Raw genomic sequence first — 12,999 nt, 5'->3', positions numbered from 1 at the left:
AAACTCTGGCCAGTCATTGCCAAGGCTCGCAATCATCCTGGCAGCACTTGTATCACTTGCTACCAAGAATGTCCTCATTCCTCGGTTTCGCCGGCCTCTTCTCCTTGAGATGGCCCCAATTGTCATACGTGGTGTTTGTGAGGCATTGCGGCTGGAGACGCATCAAAAGCAACGCGCTTGGTCCAGCCAAGGGTCTTCAAATCGTCCTGGCTAAAGCAGTTGGTGGTCTTCTGGTGACATCGGCCCTGTCGGCATTTTGCTTATCGGCACAAGTCTTCCGTGATTTTCCTGCTCGCTAATTACCTATGCTGCGTCGCAAACAGCCTATTGCGCGCCTGATGATTTCTCGAGGTACTGTCGGCTGCGAGAATGCTCCCCAAACTGTGTTGCCAGCCGTCTGTCTGGCCGCTCTGGCACCTCATTCGGCGCCACACCTCAGAACTAGCTCTTTTCCTGTTTAACAATGCGCATTGTTTAATTCGCAGCTGCCGCAGCGTGTCACCATGTACCCATGATGACGATGAGCAGTTACCACTCTTAGCGATACCGATTTTGCAAGCGTTGAAAGCTGGCTGGAGAGGAAAAAGTGCAACTGAGTTTTTGCTTGCGCAAGAGGCACAGTTTTGAAATTCATCACCGTTGGGCCGGAAGCGCGTCGGCGCGTTGCGCAGGGCGCCGTTGGAGAAAACGCGACGTTTGTCCTGGTGGTCAAAAGCTGAAAATGGGATCGTGAGTTAGTAGTCAAAAGTCGAAGATGGAGTTGTACTTAAGGAGGCATCTCTCGCGGTCTCGGCCGCTTACCTACAACTGCCCTGTACGGTACCAGGTATTTAGGGTCGGGCGAAATTCGGCACGGCGAGCAGCGTGTAGGAACCCCCAGCGGCCGTCTATCTTTAAACACTACCTTACTCCTACTTTACGCATACTTTCCTTGCACCTACTCCTCCTACTGCTGCGACTCTCAACCCTCACTCGCCTTCTCATCCTCTACACTTCACCTACTCATGGCGATCGGGGAGGTACTCTCTCAGCCTACCCAACTGCCCGCCGTCGACCGTCCCGCTCCAGACACCGCGCTATCCTCCGAGGTGCACGCCACGAACGCGTCCGACGACCAGTCTGCCGGCATGTCTGCCGAGAGCGAAGATAGCTACGAAGTCGAAGACAGACAGTCTCTCTTTGAAGAGTCTCTCTTGGATGAAATAGATCCAGACGATCTTGTTGCTGGTATGCTCTCCCCAAGTCTCCAAGCTGTTTGTTCCCAACGGACGTCGGCTGATCGTCGCAGGCCCCGACACATGTACCCCTCAAGAAGCCAAGGCCTATCGCAACCGCCTTCACGAAGTCGGCGCCCACGTCTTCATTCGTGAGACCATCACCGACGGCACTGTAAAGGCAAAGAAGCTATGCACTGCCTTCGGCGTGAAGCCGCCGTTCTGGCTAGAAGGCCATCCGGATGTCGCATACTATCAGTTGCTGGGCTTGGCCATAGCACGCGCGCTCTCCAACAGGCGTCGCCTGCCTAACTACAGCACCATAGGCGATGCTGCGCGTCTAATCAAAAATTCCAAGAATATCTTGGTCATTACAGGCGCAGGTGTAAGTTGGTGGATTCTTGCCAACGATTTCGTGGACAAAATGTCCGCAAACAGGTCATTTTTTTTAACTAATTTGAAATTGTAGATTTCCACCAGTCTGGGGATTCCCGACTTCCGTTCCAAAAACACTGGCTTCTATACACGTCTCCGGGAAATGGGATATGACGAACCTGAGCAAGTGTTTGACATCGCCAACTTTGACGAGGATCCAAAGTAGGTGCTAGCATTTGGTCTTTTGAGCCCAGGCTAATATTTCCGGCAGTATATTTTACAGTTTGGCCGGTGACATCCTCCCAGACTTGTTCAACTGGACGCCCACCCATCAGTTTATCCGCCTGCTGCAGGACAAGGGGAAACTGTTGACCAACTATACTCAAAACATCGACAATCTCGAGAGCCATGCTGGAATCGATCCCGAAAAGCTGGTGCAGTGTCATGGCTCATGGGCAACAGCGACTTGCCGCAAATGCGGTTTCAAGATTCCTGGGGAGCAGATTTTTGAAAAGATCAAGCAGCAGTCACCGGCTGAATGTCCTGAGTGCGTCCGACAGCTTGATGTACCTAGGCCTGGCATGAAAAGAAAAAGGAGCTCCAACGAATCGGGCGGAGGCAAAGGCAAGAAACGGCGCTCAAGTGACAGCGACGACGATGACGGACAGTACGACATTCCTCAACCAGGAATCATGAAGCCGGACATCACCTTCTTTGGCGAACCACTCCCACGGCTTTTCTTTGAACGCCTGAATGAGCACAAAGACCTCGTCGACTTGGTTATTGTAATCGGAACCTCGATGAAGGTGGCTCCAGTCTCAGAAGTGCCGCACGTCGTTGGCACCGAAGTCCCGCAAATTTACATATCACGCGATGTGAGTATCACACCCTTATTGCTGCCTACTGATGCTGACTTCCACAGCCCATTCGTCACATTGAATTCGACGTCAATCTCCTTGGTGATAGCGATGCTATTGTCACTGAACTTTCTCGACTTGCTGGCTGGGATCTGAAACACAAGATGGTCCCGGAGGGCCAGAAGATAATCGTGGAGCCCTTCGAGACAGGAGACGAGGAGCAACATAGCTGGAAGGTCTTCTACGACCCGACTACCAGCAAGCCTCCCGAATTCGTTGGCACAGCTGGCGTTGACAACCCGGCAATGAATGGCAAGCCCGGCCCCAGCTCTTCATTCTAAGCACTTGCGGCCGCTGGGAATTGCACAAGGTTTGGAAAAGACCTCATGCATACGTCCATTTCGTCATACCTATCACTCGGCTTGACACAGCCTTGAAGCGCATACTGGCTGTAGCGCTGGCCTCTCTGCACGTTTTCTCTTTTCCTCATTGCACAAGGATGGTTTGCTCGATATACATAAATGGCGCCTCGGGCGGTTTCGAAAAGGCGCGAGGGGATCTGCCTTTGCTTCGGCCTCTTGTTTCCTGTGGCTTTAACTGTGCGTGGGCATCTGATTGCGCTGTGGGATTTTGTTTTCTGTCGATACCTGAAGGCATTGCCTTTCTTCTTTTCACTGGTGGGTTAGCGACGATGGCGTACAACGGTTTGCGGTCTGATTTTCCTATGCAAAGACGAGAAATCGAAGAGCACCGATGAGTGCGATACAGCTGATGCAAGAGTTTGCATAATAGATTTTCATGATTGCTACTTGGCTCAAGATTTGGCGACAAGTTTGCTCGTGCTGACAACGCCGTCCAGATATGCCCCTCTGTCACTTCGCTTCCCCCAATGCTACAACTCGTCTCTTTCCGCCTCTGCTTCGGCCTCCGCCTTGCCATTATCGACCAAGCCCCTCTTGACCATACTAGTCACAATCTCATATGCCACCTGCGCCGCGGCCAGGGCCGTCGTCTCACCGGCACCGTCATAGCTGGGGCTCACCTCGACAATATCAGCACCCACAACGTTGAGCCCCTCGACGCCCCTCAGGATGCGTATCAGTTCGCGCGTGGTCCAACCGCCAGGCTCAGCCGTGCCAGTGCCGGGCGCCAGACCGGGGTCAATGACGTCGATGTCAACGGACAGGTAGACGGGAACCTCAGTACCAATCTTCGCCATGACGCGGTCAATGACGCCGGCAGTGCCGATATCGTCAATGTCGTCGGCCTGGATGCGGGACCAGCCCTGGGCCGAGTCGTCGTCCCAGTCGGCCTCGTCGTCGCCGGCGAGGCGCGTGCGCAGGCCGGCGTGCACGCTGCTGCCGTTGGCCACGAGCCCCTCGACGCACGCCAGCCAGAACATGGAGCCGTGCGTGAAGTACGACTGCGGGAAGCCCTCGGTCTGCTTGACCGCGGCGAAGTCTTCGGCCGGCGGCACCCACGCCGAGGGGTACTTGGCCGGGTGCCACGTGTCGAGGTGCGCGTCGAAGTGCAGCACGGCGATGGGCTGCCCGTAGGCGGCTTTGAGCGCGCGCAGCGCCGGCAGCGCGATGCTGTGGTCGCCGCCGAGCGTGAGGAGCTTGGGCTTTTGCCGGTACGGGTGCGAGGAGGCGCTGCCCCCCGCGACGCTGCTGTACGTCCCCAGCATCGTGAAGGCTTCGCTCATTTGCCGAAGCGCCAGCGCGTTGTCGAAGGGCGTCACTGGTATGTCGCCGCAGTCGAGAATCTTGGCCCATGACGAGTACGGGTTGATGCGTGCCCGTGGGTTATAGCCGCGGAATGACGTCTGCCGCGCGCTTCCTGCGCGTATGGCTCGTGGACCGAAGCGTGCACCTGGTGGGACCTAGTGGTCAGAAATCTCACTGTAATTTGTGATTTGAGATGGTGGGAAAGGGTGTTGGGTAGGTGTAGAAAGCTTTCCACGTCAGAGATATCGTATTGCAGTCAGTGACGCTGCAAAAAGTGACATATCTCTATTCGCAGCTGATCATGGAATCTTCAGGGCATGCCAGATGCCCCCAAAACAATTTGTGGACAAATGATAGGGAAGAATAGGAATTGAAGCTGAAGAGAAGTGGAACGAAAAAGAATCGAAAGCATCCAAGAATTGAAATGCTAAGCAAAAAATTGTTCCAACTTACCAGGGCGATAGCTAACAGACGTGTCAAACGGCGCACCCAGAATGGCAATGTCAAACTCGGTCTGCGGCTCCGTCAAACACCTGACATGAGGCAGATGTGCAAAAGTCGAAATGCCGGTGAAGCCGTACTGCATCGCATCAGTCCCACAAACACAACTGGAAGATTCGGGAAAGAAGCTCACATCTGTACCCCATTTCTCCTTCAGGACCTCCGGGTCAAATGAAATTTCGGGATGCGCATGGGAGCCATGAGCAAGAGCCGAAAGCGGCAATGGCGCTGCTACGCTCAGAGCAAGCAGTGCAGTGTGCATGGCTGCTGCAGGGCTCGAATCACGAATGGCGTGGCAAAGGTGGCGGCAACCAAGGAAGAATTCTTGAGAAAGAAAAGAGATTCTTTTTGAAAAGGTGCACTTGGGACTGTCAGTCCGAGGACGCCGCCAGACGACGCGATGATGCACGCGATCGATTAGTCAATGGCCTTCCTTATCAACTGCGGACAATCGGTCTACTGCAGAGCCCCGCCGAAGCAGCCGTCGGCGACTGAGAGGAGTCAAATAGGATTTGGTCTATCATGCTCAATTGACCGCCAAAATCGTGCCATTTTGTCAAATTTTGTGAGGATGCAGGATGAGGCTCTGAGATTGCGACGCCCTGCAATTGACAGCGCGGGGCAAACGGGCCACAACCCGATTCGGCAAGCAATGCGTACCACACCAGCTTCGCTGACCTTTTGCCCTGCTATCTCTCTCCTCGTTCCAGCATTTCAATGTCGCAAGATCTTGTGCTGCTGAAGCTGTGACCGCCTTTTACAGACAATTTGACGTAGTGTATGTACCCTTACTTCGTTGAGTAGGTTGAAGCCTGAGTTCCACGCTCTTGGATGTTATGTTGCTAGTCGTTTTGGCTACAACGAGGGAGTCGCTGCCAGTGTCCGAAATGTCGACTGCCCGTCCCGTGCGTTAGATTACCTTTTGCACTCTCACAGCATGGGCAGAAAAATTGCCAACTTTGGAGAGCTTCAAGCGGTCCCGAGCTTGTTCTAAGTTTGTCATTTGAGTAGCGGCCAAACGGCTGCCTCTAAGAGCATGTAGGCAGTGAACGTCAACCCGGCCAGTCAGATTCCATTGACGGTCGTTACGATGCCCTGTACCACGCCGAGACTTTTCAAGAAGGTGGCAGCACTGCTTTCGACTCGACAATCCCTTTGGACACTGAAGAATCTGCGCACTTAGCTACCACGTGAATATGAAAGATCCCAGGCAGCATGCCAGACCAGCCCAAAAAGAGCCTGGGATTTGGCGATTGCGTGAATAAAGTGCCAAGACAATTTTTGCGTTGGGGAAATATTTGTTGAAGTGGCCTCGAAATTCTCCTGTTGATCGTGTGGTAGGATGGGATTACAGTCGGAAGATTGACGATTGGTATTTTGGCCTATCCGCATTTTCATGGCTTGCCTAACACACGTCAGTCACGCCAAGCTTCCTCAGGATACCTGTCAGATCAATGTAGCTCGTGGTTGAACGTTTCCTGCTCTTTCTTTTTCCCGAGGATTGAGCGGCCGGTCACCGAAGTGCAAGGTATCTTTCCCAAGCCAGATTGATCCTCAAAACTCTGTATGAAAAGCGAGCAATACCTTGGTTTTTTCAGAGCGGTTCTTTGATGACCCAAATGATGGCCTATCTTGTATCGACAATCGAGGACACAGGAAGGAGGCAGGTTGGAGAATCAGCAGCAGCAAGAGTCAGAGACCTCGAAAACTTTCGGCGTATGCATACGGCAAAATTCATCAGGAGCATTGGAGGAGTGATGCTTGCATTTCGAAGCCTTACATAGGACGCTCAAAAATACATTGCGGCTGACTTTCATCAGAGGGTGGGGTCCATTTCTTCGACTTGTAAGCATTGAACACCGAATCGGAGCCAGTCCTTGTTGTGGAACGCAGAGGCAAAAGTCCGGCGGCCATCCCAAGCCAAACATCAGCTGTCCCTTCGCGCAACTCCCTCTTCGAAAAGACGTAAGCAGCCTTGCACTTTGAAGACACCCTGAGTAGGGTGATGCATCGAGTGGGTGAGCGAGTGCGAATTGCAAACGCGCGGTAGCGCTGAAGACGGGATGATTTAGGAAAAAGCACTGCACAGACTTGTCCATTGACTGGTGAGGTGATCGAGTTGTGTCGCTGTGTCGAAGCTGTGAAGGGTGAGTGTTCCAGTTTGAAATTGTACCAAGGAGAAGAAGTAAGTGAGGAGATGTGGTGGTCCGTGTGCGGCTCGGCTCGTGACTCCGTGCCGCCGCGATTTCCCTCACGCGTCATCGACTCCCCTCCACCAGCAAACCTACCTCTACATTCACCTAACCATACCAGAGTCCGCCGACTGCTTTGCTTGATCACTTTCAATTGCCAAACCTCGCTCCGTGATAGCGTCACCTCATTGCGACCTTATTAACGTCTGCTTAGCACTTTTCGGCGGTCGCGAGTGAGCCAGCGGTCCCTCTGTTTCAATTCTCCGATCGGGCTTACGATCCACCTATGATCCACCATTCTAATTGACGAGCGAGCCAACTTTGAACTTCAAAATCCTTGGATTCCGTCCGTCCTCTCGCTCCCATATCTTTCAAACCCAACCGTCGCCCACAATGCCCGAGATTGGCGAGGTTGCTCGCATTGTACATTTCCTCCGCCGCCATCTCGTCGGCCGCAGCATCCGCAACGTGTTAACGCAGGAAGATGACATAGTGTACGGGAAAGTTGGAACCAGTGCATCCGCCTTTAGATCCGCCTTGACCGGGAAAAAGGTCGTTGGTGCCGGCCAGCAAGGGAAATACTTTTGGCTAGTAATGTCGTCTCCGCCGCATCCGTTGATGCATTTCGGCATGAGCGGTTGGATGAAGTTTTCCAATGACGACACTGCATATTACAAGCCTGTTTCCAAAGAAGATGAGCCGGAATGGCCGCCGCGTTTCTGGAAGTTTGTCTTCGAGATGGACGGAGATCCGGAGTGCAAGGCGTCATTTGTGGATGCTAGGAGATTGGGCAGAATCCGCCTGCTCGATGGGCCTGGGGAGGAGCTGAGGAATATGAGTCCATTGAAAGAGAACGGGCCGGATCCCGTCATCGACAAGGACATAGTCACGGTGGAGTGGTTGGCACAGAAGTTGAGAAGCAAGAGAGTGCCTGTCAAGGCGCTGCTTCTCGACCAAGCCAATCTCTCTGGAGTCGGAAACTGGGTAGCGTAAGTCCCCTCTTTTCCTTACATTACAAGTGTCGAAAGAGACAATACTACCTGGGCCTGGCTGCAGTGATGGACGATAACTCCCTTGGCGTGACCGAATGCTCCCTGGATGCATCTGAGGCGCCAGAAGTTATCATTTCCCTTGACGAATACGGTGTGCTCATGCCAGGATGAAGCTGATTTTGGAAACAGCGACGAAGTCCTCTATCAAGCACGTCTCCACCCAGAGCAGTACTCCAATACCTTCTCCGATTCCCAGGTTGCCGATCTTCACACTGCTCTTATGCATGTCTGTGGCATTGCTTGCTCCACGCTTGCCGACTCGTCGAAATTCCCAGATAATTTCTTGATGAAACACCGTTGGGGTAAGGGCAAGAAGAATGACAGCAAGCTGCCAAATGGAGACAAAATTATTTTTCTCAAAGTCGGCGGCCGTACAAGTGCGGTTGTTCCAAGCGTCCAAAAGAAGACTGGCAAGGTTGCGGGTGATGTGGCCACCCCTGATCAAGAAGACGGGTCTGACGAAGCCCCCGAGGAAGACACAAAACCGGCCAAGGGCAGGCGTGGAGCCACGAGGAAGAACCAAGCTAAAATCAAGGATGAGACATCAGAAGACGACGGCATCAAGAGCACAAGACAGTCCCGCTCCTCAAGGACGAAAAATGAAGATGTGAACGGTGTCGACAATAAGGACGAAGAGGCCGAGGCCGACGCTCCCAAACCAACAAAAAGGGGCGCGAAGCGAAAAGCACCTGTGCCCAAGGAAGAATCTGCAGATGATGACACAGCAGTCACGAATCACGCTTCCAAAAAGTCCAAGAAAGCGACAGGCGACAAACCAGAAGGGAAGACAGGGAAGAAAGCGGCCACAACCAAGCAAGTCAAGGAGCCAGAAGGAGGCAGGCGACGGTCTATGAGAAACAAGTAAGTTGAGGAAGATGCTTGACCGCGAAGGAAACACAAGACCGGCCAGAATTCGCCTGTCTGTCTCTCGGTAGCGACCAACGTGGTCGTGCAGAATCTTAGTCTCGACGGAAAACTGGGCCTTTCACTCTTGATGATGAGCATCTCCTTTTCCACTATCAAGTGCTCGAAGACCCCACTTCCCCATATCAACTTATTTAGCCAGATTCACAACCTTCCAGGTTCCAATCAAGCATGGATGCGACTGTAGTCTTGATTGATCCATGCGGCGAAGATTGTGGAGTCGCGGATCATGATCATTCGCCGATGCTGCCTGACGCAAGTTTCGAACGGCAAAGAGTTTCAAACACAATTGATCTGCCAACATACAATTGTGCCCAGCAAACCGTCCCGTGCGTTCGATGGCCTTGGCCACCCTGATGGATGATGTCAACAGAACGTATACTGTGTGTAAAATTTTTCCGCAAAGTCCTCTTTTGCTCTGAATTTTTGCTCTTCGTTTTTATTTTTTCAAAATTCTCACCAGCTTCAGCGTGATTATTAAAGAGAACAGAGACGGAGACAGTGCATTCGTAAATTGGAGCAGTGATGTTTCGAGCCGACATCTTACCAATCGGTCAGCACAGACGACACATGCAGACGGAAGAGGAGAGCTCTGGCCGATGACCGAAACCCTAGGCGGCTGAGGTCATGATCAACACATGGAGGTTGGACTTTAGAGTTGTTGGCCGGACGCGTGCCTGTGGAGCGCGCCCACATTTCTCATCTGAAACAGCCGTCTTGTTCATCGATGAAAGAATGCCAACATCATCCAGACGAAAACATGCGGAGCGAGGTCAGATTTTCCCTCAGACGTCCCTGTGGCGACGCAAGCGGTCGCAAGCACCGCCGACGCACCGTGCAATTCAACACGCGCCCTCAGCGGATCACCTTGTCCGGCACTGACCTCTGGGAGCGGGAAGGGAGCTGTCTCGTGGGCCCTGCATCGTGACACCTGACGGCCTGACAGCTGTTGTCTGTCAAAAGGCCAAGCCGGGCACCGTGCCGAGCAGTTCGCCCGGGCGGGAGGGACCGTGGGACGAGACCGAGCTGACGACACTCTTGGCTGCTTACCAAGGCTTGGAGAGGCGCTCAACGACGAGCGTGACGGCGAAGACTGAAGGGAAGCTCCCTGCTCTACGGATGTAAGCACTCCTTCGCCTCGGGTGACGGCCTGTGTGCACCGAAAACCCGAAAACCCCGCGACACGGCGTTGGCCAATTGGTCATTCGAGGGACTAAGGAATGAGAAGACAGGTGCGCCTCTTTTGGAGGGCGGAACGGCGAGGGTATAAAGGACTTGAAGGTGTCGCTCGCGTTTGCGGCCAGCGAGTATCCCCTGTCGAGCGGCCAAAGAAAGCGACAGAAAACCGGCAGGTTTCGCCCAAATTTGGTTCCACACCAGCCACTAGCCACTAGCCACTAGCAGCCACATTTGCACGCCTCGGCTGTCAGCCATTGTCGTCGTCGGCTGTCCACTTCGGGAAAGTCGCATCGACTTGGCGAACTTTGAAGGAGAAGCTTGTTTTGCCCCCTCGGCCTTGTTGTGGCGCGAACTCGCGAGAGTAATCCATCACGCCTCGTGTTTGTGTGTTTTTTTTTTTTTTTTTCTTTTTTTTTTCCCTCCCTCCCTTCGCCATCGTCATTGCTGACTCTCGCTGTTGCAGTCGGTCAGACGGCGCGGTCGCAGTTAAATCACATTTTTGCCCAACGGAATTAGGGGTCTATGTCCGCTTCCTTCGCGCCTCTCCGCCCATTTCGCCCTCGGCCCGCCATTTCAAGACCCACAGGCGCGGACGACAATCCAGGAGCCAGCTCCATCAGCCGACGTAGCCGCTGCCAGCCGTTTTCTGTCCGGAGCACCGACCATCCAACAGACTAGAATAATAAGCAAAGCCCAGCTTTTTGAAATTTCCCACTTTTCCTCCCTTCCTCTGTTGGTTCGCCTGCTCCTAGCTTTGCGATACCCTCACGCTGGTCGACTTCTCGGTGTTGGACCAATTGACTGCGTCTCTATCCCACCAATCGATCGCGCCTCTATCTCGCTACCCCTGGAGAACAAACTCACGCCATGGACAACGTCGACAGCTACGTGCAAAGGGCAGAACAGGATGCTAGCCCTGATCGATTCCCATCCTCGCCCCAAGAGAAGTCGCACACAGAAAAGCAAGAACTTCCGGAGGCATTAGAGAGGACAGCAACAACTTCCACTACGTCGAGCAATTCCTCCACCGCCTCTTCCGCCCAACACCAAGGAATTGGCATGTCCCGCATAGCTACAGCCCGAGAGACTGGCAACGAGCTCGAACGCAACCAAACGACCCTTTCCCGTATTCAAACAGCCCGCTCCCAACATAGCGCCACCGTCGGTGCTTCCATTAGGTCCCGCAAGTCCAACAAACCGCTTCCAGCGTTTGGAGCCGGAAAGCCATATCCACCACCGCTTCCAGAACGGGAAGATTATGTTGTCGAATTTGAGGGCCCAGACGACCCCCTTCACGCTCAGAACTGGCCTCTCCGCAAGAAACTTTTGACTGGTACCATGTTGGGCTTCTTCACAATGATTGCCGCCTTTGGCAGCAGTATCTTCTCTGCTGCTACCTCATCTGTCGCACAAATATATGGAGTCAGCAGTGAGGTCGGAATCCTGGGTGTGTCTTTGTACGTGCTGGGATTCGCCACGGGGCCTTTGATCTGGGCGCCTCTGAGTGAACTTCGTGAGTTGAAGATTCTAATTGCTTCACTTCATTGCTGACATGATTTGCAGGTGGCAGACGTCTTCCTTTGGTGATTGCTAGCTTCGGTTTCTCCATCTTCTTCATTGCTTGTGCCACGGCAAAGGACCTGCAAACCATCATGATCACGAGATTCTTCTCCGGCTTCTTTGGAGCTTGTCCGCTGACCGTCGTCGCGGCCGTCTTTTCCGACATGTTCGACAACCGTACGCGTGGTATCGCCATCACCGTCTTCTCCATGACCGTCTTCTCGGGTCCGCTGCTCGCGCCCTTCATCGGTGGCTTCATCGTCATTTCATACCTCGGTTGGAGATGGACGCAGTATATTGTCGCATTCATGGGCTTCTTGTCTTTCGGTCTCAACCTGATCTTTCTTGAGGAAACGTACCCTCCCAGCATTCTGGTCTCTAAGGCCGCGGAGCTGCGCAGACGGACAAAGAACTGGGGCATCCACGCCAAGCAGGAGGAAATCGAGGTCGACGTGCGAGAGCTGGTCGAGAAGAACTTTACCAGGCCTCTGCGCATGCTGATCACGGAGCCTATCGTTCTTCTCATCACCATCTACATGGTATGTCCCATTGACTGTCCAACGCATGTTTCCTCAGAGCTAATTTTCCCAAGGCTTTCGTCTACGGAATCCTCTACCTTTTCCTTGCCGCATACCCCTTGGTCTTCCAGCAAGTCCACGGAATGAACCCTGGTGTTGGCGGTCTTCCATACTTTGGCATGATCATTGGCGAAATGCTTGCAGGTCTCTTCATCGTCATCAGACAACCAGGATACCAGAGGAAGCTGGCAGCAAATGGCGACTGGCCAATCCCCGAGTGGCGTCTCCCGGAAGTTATCATTGGAGGGGTCAGCTTTTCTGTGAGTAACACGGATAGATACTTTTCTCATTCAAATTGTGAACCTAACGAACCTCACAGATTGGACTTTTTTGGTTCGGATGGACGGGATACACTCGCGATATCCACTGGATTGTGCCGACGCTGAGTGGTCTCTGCTCCGGATTTGGCATTATGAGCATCTTCTTGCAAAGTCTCAACTACCTGGTGGACGCGTATCTCATGGTGAGGACACCTTCCAAGAGACTCAACCCTTCTCTACTCGAACCTTGTGGATTTGACTGATACTCGCCCAGTTCGCTGCCTCCGCCATCGCTGCCAACACGTTCCTCCGTTCCCTCGCCGGTGCCGGCTTTCCCCTGTTCGCGACATACATGTTCAATGGCATGGGCATTCAATATGCTGCCACGCTGCTCGGCTGCGTCGCTGCCGTCCTGGTCCCCGTTCCCGTCGTCTTCTACCTCAAGGGCGCAAAGATCCGCGAACGCAGCGCCTTTGCACCGATGGCGCCACCCGCTGCAAAGAGGGGCGGCAACAGTGACGAGGAGGCCCAATGAGGCAGAGGGCGCGCGAAGAGGGCTGAAAGATGAGGCACTCATATT

At 53.5% G+C, this 12,999-nt stretch overlaps 4 protein-coding genes across 4 annotated transcripts; 3 read left to right on the top strand and 1 right to left on the bottom strand.

Moving 5' to 3' along the window:
• Nucleotides 1–882: 882 nt before the first annotated feature.
• IWZ02DRAFT_439568 (putative histone deacetylase SIR2) lies at nt 883–3,224 on the top strand. Its single transcript, XM_066766787.1, has 5 exons — nt 883–1,227; nt 1,289–1,599; nt 1,684–1,811; nt 1,861–2,464; nt 2,512–3,224. Exons 1-5 carry the CDS (start codon nt 1,005–1,007, stop codon nt 2,785–2,787), a joined length of 1,542 nt encoding a protein of 513 aa, XP_066627168.1. The 5' UTR covers nt 883–1,004; the 3' UTR covers nt 2,788–3,224.
• A 46-nt stretch (nt 3,225–3,270) lies between these two features.
• Nucleotides 3,271–5,394, bottom strand: IWZ02DRAFT_17830 (arginase family-domain-containing protein). Its single transcript, XM_066762255.1, has 3 exons — nt 4,808–5,394; nt 4,627–4,753; nt 3,271–4,318 (listed from the first exon to the last, which is right to left on the bottom strand). Exons 1-3 carry the CDS (start codon nt 4,934–4,936, stop codon nt 3,339–3,341), a joined length of 1,236 nt encoding a protein of 411 aa, XP_066627167.1. The 5' UTR covers nt 4,937–5,394; the 3' UTR covers nt 3,271–3,338.
• Nucleotides 5,395–7,259: 1,865 nt separating this feature from the next.
• Nucleotides 7,260–8,783, top strand: IWZ02DRAFT_369205 (Formamidopyrimidine-DNA glycosylase N-terminal domain-containing protein; the record flags this gene model as incomplete). The annotated part of the gene is made up of 3 exons (XM_066764414.1): nt 7,260–7,855; nt 8,048–8,418; nt 8,605–8,783. The coding sequence occupies 3 exons, from the start codon at nt 7,260–7,262 to the stop codon at nt 8,781–8,783; spliced, it is 1,146 nt and encodes a 381-aa protein (XP_066627166.1).
• A 1,893-nt stretch (nt 8,784–10,676) lies between these two features.
• IWZ02DRAFT_17958 (major facilitator superfamily) lies at nt 10,677–12,973 on the top strand. The gene is made up of 5 exons (XM_066762276.1): nt 10,677–11,534; nt 11,585–12,120; nt 12,174–12,419; nt 12,479–12,622; nt 12,694–12,973. Exons 1-5 carry the CDS (start codon nt 10,889–10,891, stop codon nt 12,952–12,954), a joined length of 1,833 nt encoding a protein of 610 aa, XP_066627165.1. The 5' UTR covers nt 10,677–10,888; the 3' UTR covers nt 12,955–12,973.
• The last annotated feature ends 26 nt before the right edge of the window (nt 12,974–12,999 follow it).

This window comes from Phyllosticta citriasiana, assembly GCF_038021145.1.
Source record: "Phyllosticta citriasiana strain CBS 120426 chromosome Unknown IWZ02scaffold_1, whole genome shotgun sequence".
Classification (NCBI taxonomy): Eukaryota; Fungi; Ascomycota; class Dothideomycetes; order Botryosphaeriales; family Phyllostictaceae; genus Phyllosticta; species Phyllosticta citriasiana.
The sequence above is the reverse complement of the archived record's forward strand: the minus strand, read 5'-3'. Positions and strand labels throughout refer to the sequence as shown.

Bases quoted from the DNA above. Each gene is read 5' to 3' on its own strand.
- IWZ02DRAFT_439568 (XM_066766787.1), top strand. From the start codon at position 1,005: ATGGCGATCGGGGAGGTACTCTCTCAGCCTACCCAACTGCCCGCCGTC. The intron at 1,812-1,860 runs GTAGGTGCTAGC...TATTTCCGGCAG, and splicing joins AACTTTGACGAGGATCCAAA to TATATTTTACAGTTTGGCCG. The intron at 2,465-2,511 runs GTGAGTATCACA...TGACTTCCACAG, and splicing joins AAATTTACATATCACGCGAT to CCCATTCGTCACATTGAATT.
- IWZ02DRAFT_17830 (XM_066762255.1), bottom strand. From the start codon at position 4,936: ATGCACACTGCACTGCTTGCTCTGAGCGTAGCAGCGCCATTGCCGCTT. The intron at 4,754-4,807 runs GTGAGCTTCTTT...GATGCGATGCAG, and splicing joins AGGAGAAATGGGGTACAGAT to TACGGCTTCACCGGCATTTC. The intron at 4,319-4,626 runs GTAAGTTGGAAC...AGGTCCCACCAG, and splicing joins GTCTGTTAGCTATCGCCCTG to GTGCACGCTTCGGTCCACGA.
- IWZ02DRAFT_17958 (XM_066762276.1), top strand. From the start codon at position 10,889: ATGGACAACGTCGACAGCTACGTGCAAAGGGCAGAACAGGATGCTAGC. The intron at 11,535-11,584 runs GTGAGTTGAAGA...CATGATTTGCAG, and splicing joins GGCGCCTCTGAGTGAACTTC to GTGGCAGACGTCTTCCTTTG. The intron at 12,121-12,173 runs GTATGTCCCATT...AATTTTCCCAAG, and splicing joins TTCTCATCACCATCTACATG to GCTTTCGTCTACGGAATCCT.